Here is a 10,692-nt window from a genome sequence, read left to right as displayed (position 1 = left end):
GTTGCAAAAAATATAAGTAAGTAAATGTGAAAGTAAACTTTGTATGGTCAAAGAAATAAAAGACTGCCACTAACAGAGGCAAATGGTTTTTCAAAATACATCTTTGTACCCTAAAATTTCAATTCAATGGTGTCTTCAATATTACAAGTCTAGACAAACCACACCTTCCTTCAGTCCTCCCCGGCCCCATCTCTTGAAATCAACAGACACTAGAAAATAAATTTTAAAAATCCACAAAACTATTTCAAATTATTTTATTAGAAAACTGTTGTGTTTCCCATTTACAAAAAGTTTAAATGTTTCCTGAAATATACCACTTGCTGTACATAACTTATCAGAATCTTAACCTTTTGTACACTGGTGATGGGGGCCATGGAGGGTGGTGTTTTGGACTGGGAAACTGCATCATTGTTGCTGCATTATCCGATAGCACACACCCACCCCACATATTCATAATATACACAGCAAATGAACATGTCGAATATTCTTAAGTTTCTCCCTTCTTTAAAGCCCCTGACTTGGTACAGAATCTAACCAATGGACACTTTCATTATAGCAAAAGCTTCCAGCTGGTCCTGCTCATGGCTGTCCTCTCCATTTTGACCTACCTTGCATATTGTGGCCAGATTAACCTGAAAGTAATTCTGCCCTGTTACTTCCTTTTTCAAAAGTCAACAAAAGTTTCCCATTAATAACGTCACCATTTAAAATAATGGTTAATTCTTACCAGCAAAACACTTGGTTCTTTCATTTCCTCACTTCACCTGAGAAAAAGTCCACCATGATGCAATGAGTAATAAGGACAAATTTTCCTTGAAAACTGAGAATTGTCAGTTTTATTTTTCTCCCACACTCTAACTACAATATATTAACTCACAGCACCATCTATCTTTCAATAAAAGGTTAGGAAACTAGTTTTACTTTTAGCATAATGCCCAAATATCTGGCCTGTACAATTTAGTGTGAAATTAAGTCTAAAATGCAGGAAGGAAAAAAAAAAATCTGAAAATTAGAGGTTCCATCTGACATGTATATAAAACACTTATACCAGTATGTATCAATTTCTTAGTAATGTTTCAAACAAAGGAGTCTGGCCAGCAGTATACTGAAGATTTTAATCTGCCACAAAATAGACAGTGAACAAACTGTGCCTGAGGATGTTAACTCGAAGTCGCAATCAGGGAGAAGCAGGGCCGTTTTGACTTATAAATTCTAATATTCATTGATATTTTCATGCCCAAGCGTTAACTAGAATGTATGTTGCCTTTTCCTTAGAAGTCTTCCCAACATTTTGGTCATTTTCCTTGTTTAAATAAGAAAAAAAAAAAAAAGGTATAGAATTTCATTTTCATATGCTCTCAGTGTGATCCCTATCAGTACTACAAGTAAGTATACATTTATAACGTGGAAGACAGCCTGCTCATACAGCACACCGTTCATCCTCTGTTTAAGGATCCCAGTCAAGACACCATACCCCTTTCTCAAATCAGTGTTATTCTCTGACCTCACGCTGCAACAGAACTATTTTTAGAAATGACGATTTTCTTACATAAACCTAAGCAGTATAGAAATATTCTAGAAAATATTTTTTGGTCAGAATGAACGGGCACTTGTACCAACAGCTGAGAAGTCAAACCATGAGAAGCAACTGATTATATGAAAAGCCTGGCTGCGATGTCCATGAAGAATTAAAATGTCTTGAATTTACAGAGCATTTCTCCTGTGCGGTCCATGTCAGCTCTGTAAGGCAGGCAGGGGCGGGTATCACCACCCATTTCACCTACAGGGAAACAGATGCACTACAGTTTAAGTGTGTCAGTCCATTGGAAAAACAGAACTCCAAGCCAAGGGTGATTTACAGCTGTCTCACGTTCTATTCCTCAGATTTAAAAATTGGAAAAAAAAATTAATAATTTCAGTTAAAACTGATTGAAAATAATGTAACTCATGAATTTTGAAAACAGCATTTGGTTACAATTTTCAGTAATATGACAAAAGTTTTGAAGACTATTTTTAAAGAATAGCTTGTCAAAACTAATTGGATTAAGCAACTTCTTAGCAATTGATATACTGGGGCTCTAATTATTTTAGAAAGCTCTTTTGTTAGAGCGTAAGTAGTTCATCATGTCATAGCATACAAGTTGTACCACATAGTCTTCCTTCTGGTGATTCTCATCAGCAGAGAGTAACACGGCTCTGTGACTAGTTAATTAAATCACCATCCAATTCCAGTTACAGTTAGCTTGTCAGTCGTAGCAGAGTTGTTAAAAGAGAGAAATAAGCTCTTCTAACCTTTACAACAATTAGTCAAATTTTCATATTATCAATGGAATAAAAAGGATAGTTCTCACCTGCTTCACAGGCCTTCTATTCTTTCTGAAGTTTTACATTTCACATCCATTTTTTCCTAATGTCATATTACAGTTGACCCTTGAACAACGAGTTTGAACTGTGCATGTCCACTTACACGTGGAGTTTTTTCAGTAAATACCGAGTATAGTACTACCTGATCCCCGGTTGATTGAATCCCCAGATGCAGAACCATGGATATGAGAACCAACTGTAAACCTAAACGCAGATTTTCAACTGCTTGGGATCAGCTCCCCTCACCCTCACAAGGGTTAACTGTGATTTTAAATTCCTTCTCTCCTCCTGTAGAATCCCTTTTAAGCTATTCCAGGGAAATTACTAATATACGTCCAGGTACTAAACTTCTGTGTCATGACATTTAAAATACAATAGAAATTTTTATATTTTCTCATATTTTATTGCACAGTATAAACTTGATTAAAATGCACTAAGTAACAACATGTGTTTAGATCAACACTAACTTAAAATGTTAGGTAGGAAATAGCATAACTTACTTTAATATATCCCAACTCAGTATGAAGGTGAGCAGTTTATTTCTGAAGGTTTAGATATTTTCACTGTAGTTTATTATCAAAGCAAACAAAATATTTTGGTCTCTTTCTTCACCTTTGATTCTTTTTAATTCTTCTTCTTTAGTTCACAGTGTCATAGAAGTGTAAAATAAGACTGATAGAAACCACTCTAAAACATATGGCTTTATATACATAAAAAATTCAATAATGTTGCCACAACCCCTAATACAGAGTGATTCTTATTTATCTGCTAGTATCCAGAATAAACCTCTGTACATACTAAATTGTTCAAGTATATCTAGAGCAGTGCTTATAAAAGTGACGTCCCACTGCTACATTAATGGGCATCTCTTTGAAGACCACTTCTAATTTCAACACAATTAAGGTAGAGTTCTAAAATTTTTTGCTTTTACAACTTATCATACATCCTCAAATATTCTAAAATGCTCCAATGAGCCAAATATCTAATTTAATTTACATCTAGCTGAACATCCCTTTTGTACAGCACCAGTGGTTAAATTAAAAATGCATCTGACTAACCAAATGTTCTCTTCCTTCCAGTAGTTACAGTTTGTTATTTATTTATATAACTCTGAACCCAAACTGAAAGTGAAGACAACTCAGGTCAAACTCTTTCACCCTAAATAAACATTTCATTCACTTTACACTTAAATACCTAATTGTTTTCCTATAGTGTATGTTTCTCAGTAACAATGACACAATTAACTAAGCCAAAGACCAACTTCTCATCTTTGAGGATTAGGCAAGTCGGATAGGATTCTCCAGGTTTGCTTTAAAACTTTCCAGAAACCTGGTAGCCAGTTCATCATCTACCACTCGGCTGTCACTGGACATTGTGACCGTTATGAGCTGGTGTTGCTGCAGTTTGGCATTACCCTCTTCATCCTGAGTGAGCTTCAGCACAGGTCGGAATCTCCCAACAGCCAAAATGCAGGCCTGAGGAGGGTTGATCACTGCAGTAAATTCATCGATGCCAAACATCCCCAAATTGGAAATACTAGGGGAAAACAAAAAGCTCTGAAGATGGCATGTCCTTAATCAAAGAACCCTTTCCCTGAGTCATATATTTTTACTTTATTAAAAAACTGTGCCACAGAACCTTATTCCAAGTTACTCAAAGACCAAAGACAAAGAATACCATTTACAGTAGGATCAAAAAAACAAGTATCTACACACAAATACTGTATCTAATGTAAACATTTATTCAGCATTGAACTCGAAGTCCTAGGCAGAGGAATATGGCAAGGAAAAGAAATAGAAGGTATGAAGACTAGAAAAAAGAAATAAAACTTTATTATTCACAGATGAACTGATTGTGTACAAAGAAAATGTAAGCCTCTATAGATAAACTAGTAAGATTAATAAATGAATTTAGCGTAGTCACTAGATAATAAGTCAATATAAAAATTTATATCTATATACAAGTTGCTTTCATTAGAAAATAATACCATTTATAATAGTATACAAAATATCTAGGACTAAATCTAATGAAACATATATAAGACCTCCAAACAAAAAATTATAAAACACAACTGAAAGAAATCAAAGAACAAGTAAACAATGGTTTATACCACGCTCATTCACTGAAGACTCAACGCTATAAGGATGTCAATTCTCCTTAAACTTAAATTGATCAAACAATTCAATGCAATCCCAATAAAAATCTGAGCAAGATTAGTGTGTGTGTGTGTGTGTGTGTGTGTGTGTATGAAAAATGACAAGTTGATTCTAAAATTTATTTGGAAGTACAAAGCCAGGAAAGACAATCTTGATGGTGAACAAATTTGGAAGACTTTCATTATCATATATCAAAAGTGATAGTTTGCTGGTATTAAGCAAGGGAAGGACAAACAGGTCAATTGAAAAGGAGAGAGAATACAGAAAAGGACCAAACACACTTGGTTACCTTCTCAATGCTACAGAGAAGTAGTAATCTTTTCAATAATTGAGGCTTAGTCCATTAATTATCCACAAAGGGGAAAAAAAGAGAATCGTGACCTTTACTTCCATATCAAAGACAAAAATCTAATTTCAGATGAATTGCAACCTACATGTGAGAAGTTACAAAGCTTCTGAAGATAACAGAAGAATAACTTCATGACTCTGGGATAGACAATAATTCCTAGCAGAAAACAAAGAGTACTAACTATAAAGAAAAATACCGATAAATAGGATTTTATTAAAATTCAGAACTTCTGTTCATTAAAAAACACCATCAAGAAAGTTTCAAAGGCAAGGTACAAAGTGGGAAAGGTATTTCAAATAATATATATCCTATAAAAGTCTGTGTATCAGGAAAGAGGAACTACTATAAAACATTTTTAAAAATAGACACAAGACTTCAACAGGTATTTTATCCGATGAGTTACCAGATACCCAAATGGCTGACAGATAAATGAAAACAGTATTCAACGTCATTAATTTGCATTTCTCTGACCACAAAGAGTACCACTACACACACCAAGATTCATTAAAATTTAAAACCTAATAATATTAAGAGTTAACAAGAATATGAAGCAACGGGAATTCTTCATACACTGTTGATGGAAGAAAAAAATGGTAGAACCATTTTGGAAAACTATCTGGCAGGATCTACCAAAGCTATAAACCCAGCAATTCTACTTTCAGGTCTATACAACAAAAATATGTACATATAGTCACCATAAGACACTAACAAAAATGTTCACGAGCACCAAACTGTAAACAACACAAATGCCCAACAGTGAAATGGACACTAGCATATATACAGCATACTACAGAATACTATAACGCAATAACAAATAAATGACTGTTTCACACAACAACATGCATGGTTCACCTCACAGACATTAATGTTGAGCGAAAGAAGTCAGACACTGAAAAATATGTATTTATGTAAAGATCAAAGTTGGCAAAACAAGAACTTCGGTGATAATTTTCAGAATCATGGTTACCCTCAAGGGGGTGAGAATTAGGAAGGGTAAAGGGAGGCTTATGGGATGCAGATAATGTTTATTATCTTGCTTTGGTTGGTTACACAGCTTTCTTCACTTTATAAAACATTGCAGCTACACTCTGTGTACTGTACTGTAAGTTATAAACAAAAATAGAGCTGATAATAACTCAAGAGTCTATGTGTTAATATTTTACCCCAAAGGACCTTAAAATAAATCACAAGTAGAAAAAAAATAGTTGTTATAAATCTATTGTATGTCAGACCCTGAATGTCATTCTATGAACATCTAAATGGGTTAACTAGCTAACCCTAATGGCCTCCTACTAGCTTTGATTCATATCAAAGACTAACTGTCTGAAGAACATTTTCACATATTCTCTTGTCTAAATAAAGTATGATATTTAGCTTAAATTTTTAAAGAAATCCTTCAGAAAATAAATGAAAACAGGTTAACAAGGACTTCATAAGTCTTATGTCTGATGCTACAAATAATTAAGTTTAAATTTTACCTAAAAGATCCTCCTTGGTATTCTTCAGGTAACAATTTTCCATCTCTAGCTTTCTTTGATAGAGCCTGAGAAAAATACAAACAGAGCATGACAACCAACACTACATTATATGGCTGATTTTGTCACTTAAAAATATGTTTATAGGGTACACTCTCATCTTTGATATGCCTTGACCTGACTTTATAAGAGACTATATATACATACGTATGTGTATATATATATATATTTTTTTAAAATTATATATATAAAATGTTCTCTAACACACTTAAAAAAATGAGTAAGTTAGAGCACAGATAATCCAAGAAGCTATACACATGTGAATCAGAACTCTAGAAAAATCATTTCCCTTTAAAAATTCTTCAAATATTGGAATTACCTTGTACACTATGCAGAATGTTTCAGTGGTTTTTATATATACAGTGAAATTTTCCATTTTGCCTATAAAATTTTTTCTTGTAAGACAAGGTATTAGAAGAGCCTTTCTTGTTACTCTAGTAGCTTTTAAATAAATTATTCAACGGCAACAATCTCACAACCAACGCATCGATTTTCATTTCAGTGTTTGCTTCTTTTTCACCCATAACATATATATAACTTCAAACAGTTGTTAAAAAAAACAGAGAATTTTATAGTTACTTTTCAGTATTATATGCATCTTCTGTATTGTTAGTCTTTGCAACTGATTTTTAAATGCCTGTTTAACATTCTAAATACTGCACCTGCCACAATTTAGTCATTTTCCTAGTGTTGTAATTTGGTTCATTTGTTTCTTTTGAATTCCTTCATATAAATTCTCAGAAATGGAATTACAAAGCCCTAGAAAATGAACTTTTTTTTTTGGTTCTTGATCCTATAGCTAAAACATTTCCTGTGAGCTAGTCTACCCTGCTACAAGGAATGTAAAAATGTAGTAATTTCATTACACCCTTGACAAAACTGATGTCTAAAAACTTAGAGGGAAAGACAGACAACACTCTGAGAGCTATATGAGGAAAAGTAGTTGAATTTCCCTCTACTTGCAATTAACCACACATCTTAATTTTTATTTTTCAATGCTTCAAAAGCAAGGGGACAGAGACTGAGTCTTTACATACGAAAAATTAATGAAGAATTACTTTATGAGGGGGACAATAGAGATAAGCTACTGTCATTGGGTAGGTGATATAAATCTGGGGTTTACTTAATATTCTATACTGTATAGCTAACAAAAGGTACAATTACAATCCCCACTGAAAACTACTTAATTTTGAACCATAGATGATTTAATTTTTGAAAAATAAAACATTCTTTAAAAATCAAAAAATCGATCTCAACATATCACTGTGACTTACTGCCAAATGAATCAATTACAGATTTATATTATTTGGATATAGTTACTTAAAAACTATTTAGATCCAGAATGAAAAAAATAAGAGATGAATTTAGACTTGTATAGTTCTTGGAATATTAGAAGTAGAGAGGACAATCTACAAATGCATTTCTCCTGCCTTAAGCAATATAATAACTTCACATGATCTGAACAAGCACATATCACATGAACTTTAAAACGCATTTCTCTAAGGGCAGAGGATCATAACACATCCTGATGTGTTACCAGGCTACAACAAATAAAAAACATATTCATTAAAAAAAAAATAGATGATAAGCACACGTAATAAATACACTTTAAGAAAATCTCTATAGACCCAAAACATCAGCAGGATATTCCTGTCAACGAATTCCTAAGAGTGTGGAATAAGAATAGATTCTGATGAGGATCATTGGTTTTGAAAGTAACTAATTCTCACTGGTATTTCCTGGGAGTGTGAACGTAAAAATCAAAGCTCATGTTTCCTGAACCATCCAGTTGACAAGACATAATACAAGCTGACTAGCAAATACTTCTAAAATATATCACATGCCTTACTAATTTATTCAACAAATGTACTGGGTACTAAGGAGCTAAACTTTGCCTCTGCCTCTTAAAACTGTTGAAGCTGGCCTACTGCCTGCGCTCTGCCTATTCAATGTGATGTTTTTGGTGAGAGCTGACGCTTCCATATTGGACCCCAGGAAAAAGAAAGCGTTTTCGCTTCTGGAATACCAAGTACTTCTAGTGGTCTCGATTGTAGAGAGGAAATGAATAATAAACTTTTAAGAATAAAATGCTGTGAAAAGTGAGGTCTGTCCATTACCACTTTGATAGAGATATAGTTTCAGCTTTAATCTTAAAATTTATCTAAAATACCATCTCTAGAGTTGCATTATAGACTCTGGGAAACAAAGCAGCCAACTTGAACACAGCTGGCCTTAACTTGTATGCAGGTTATTTCTGAATTTTTAAATGTTAAATGTTCTTAAAATGGGTTGTACCTGGATAAAAGCTTAAAAATCTACATACGTAATTGATAAGCACTTGGAAATACCAAAAATATACATTACGTGCATGCACACACACCTATCTCACAGCATGGCAGAGTATGCTAACCTACCTTCACAGAGTCAGCAATCTCTGGCAGACCCTTAGCAGCAGCATCTTTGATGACTGGTGTAATTAACCCTTTATCTGTGGCCACAGCCACTGAAATGTCAATAAAGGGCAGTTGCTTTGGGCTCTCTCCATCCCAGCTTACATTAACACTCGGCATTTGCTAGAAAGCAGAAGTAGAGAAAAATGTTGCTAAAGAAGTAGCTTTAGACCAAGGTTGTTATGGAAAAATAACTAACATTATTATGTAGTTTTGAAAGGGAATATAGCTAGACTGAAGGAAATAAATAAAACTTCGATTTGAAAAAAGTGGTTTGGACCTCTATATTAAATATCTTTTATGTTTGGGAAGAATAATTAAACATACCATCCTTTTTGAAGCAAGCCTGAGGAAATTCTGATGATGTACACATGTTTTGATCTCTTTATATCATGGTTAAGAAAAGGGCTTCCTTTGTTAAACCTAATTGCTAGGAAGTATTTAACGTTTGTTAACCTTCCTGTCTCATATGATGACCGACATGATCTTGAGGAGAAGAGGGGAGGGCAGAGGGGTAGTGACATCCAACCACATTACTTCTATGGCATGAGGAAGCCTGACTTTCTAGTGCAGCCCTGGGAAATATGAGCAGGCTCTTAATAAATGACTTCCCTATTTAAGAGAGATTTCCTAGGCTTCATAAACATATGCTATATACTATATATGAGCATGTATATATTTAATATACATACGACTACACTGAGGATGAAAAAAACCGGGAGATGACTAAATGCCTGGAAACAGTGTGTATCGATAATGTTGCCAGACATCACTGGAGAAAATGATGCTGAAAAACAGATATCAGAAACTAATTTCTCTTCTCAAAAATTCATTGCTTTCTGCAGAGTAAGACCCAAGCCTCCCAGCATGTCATTTAAGCATGGCAATCCACAATTTGATTCCATCCAATCTAATTTTACTCCTGACCACTCCCCTAAGATGAATTTCCACTTTACTCAGGCTTCTCATTCTTATGCTACACTCATTTCTATTTCACCACTGTTCAACTGCAATTTTCACTTCTTCTTTCAAGGCTCAACTCTTTCATTCAACAATGCCACTGTGTCAAAATAATAAAGTCCCCATCTCCCAGAAGATTTTAAATTCTTCATGGACAATGAAGTAAAAGAAGAAAACAAAACAAAACAAACAAACCCTCACAAATGAAGAACGTCTGGCAAATAAATTTAATTAGAAAGTTATGTAACAAAAACCTCTAGGATAAAGCCTAAGTTGTATTCAAAGGAAAATTCATCTTAAACTTTCTTATTAATAAAAAATAATTATAATGAATTACACATTCAAGTTTTCTAACAAGATATTTCTAACCAAAATAAACCTAGGGAAAAGAAGGAGGGAACACATAATGAAACAATATAAAAGGAGTGATAAAGCAAATATGCAAGTGAGACAGAGTTCAGAATAAACCCAGGCATTGAGGACATTAAAATAATTATAAGAAACAAATTCAAATAACTCTAGGCTAATAAGTTTGGAAATCCAGGTGAGATGAATGATTTCCTGGGAATATGTAAATTTCTAAAACTGATTCAAGAAAAAGCTGAAAACCAAACAGCTTGATAATTATAGGGGGAAAAAATGGGAAAGCTGCCAAGGCCCCTTCCTCAAAATAGAACTAGGCTCCGATATTTTTACTGGTGAATTCTATAAAACTTCAAGGAATACAAATCTTTGTAATACTGAAACAAGCACAGAGAAAGGAAAGGGAAAAACACAACCAAATCCATTTTATGAAGCAAATGATTTAGAAAAAAGAAAAGTCTGAAAAAGCGAGCACACAATTTAAATTACAATTACTTATGGTTTCTGATACAAAA

General features: G+C 33.8%; 1 protein-coding gene across 2 annotated transcripts in view; it reads right to left on the bottom strand.

Moving 5' to 3' along the window:
• Positions 1-273: 273 nt before the first annotated feature.
• Positions 274-10,692, bottom strand: part of PDHX (pyruvate dehydrogenase complex component X) — a 78,577-nt gene continuing 68,158 nt past the window's right edge. Inside the window, exons 9-12 of one of the 2 annotated variants that reach the window (XM_029207947.1) lie at positions 8,819-8,977; positions 6,348-6,412; positions 3,779-3,900; positions 274-1,780 (exon numbers count right to left, since the gene is read on the bottom strand). In XM_029207947.1, coding sequence (XP_029063780.1) covers positions 1,689-1,780; positions 3,779-3,900; positions 6,348-6,412; positions 8,819-8,977 — 438 coding nt within the window. In that variant the 3' untranslated portion in view covers positions 274-1,688. Of the gene's footprint in view, positions 1,781-2,763; positions 3,901-6,347; positions 6,413-8,818; positions 8,978-10,692 lie in introns of those variants that run through there. The other variant, XM_029207946.1, reaches the window with a different exon arrangement.

The sequence above is a fragment of the Monodon monoceros genome, unplaced genomic scaffold (assembly GCF_005190385.1).
Source record: "Monodon monoceros isolate NGI ecotype Baffin Bay Population unplaced genomic scaffold, NGI_Narwhal_1 Super_Scaffold_7, whole genome shotgun sequence".
NCBI lineage: Eukaryota > Metazoa > Chordata > Mammalia > Artiodactyla > Monodontidae > Monodon > Monodon monoceros.
This window is presented reverse-complemented; position numbering and strand designations above follow the sequence as displayed.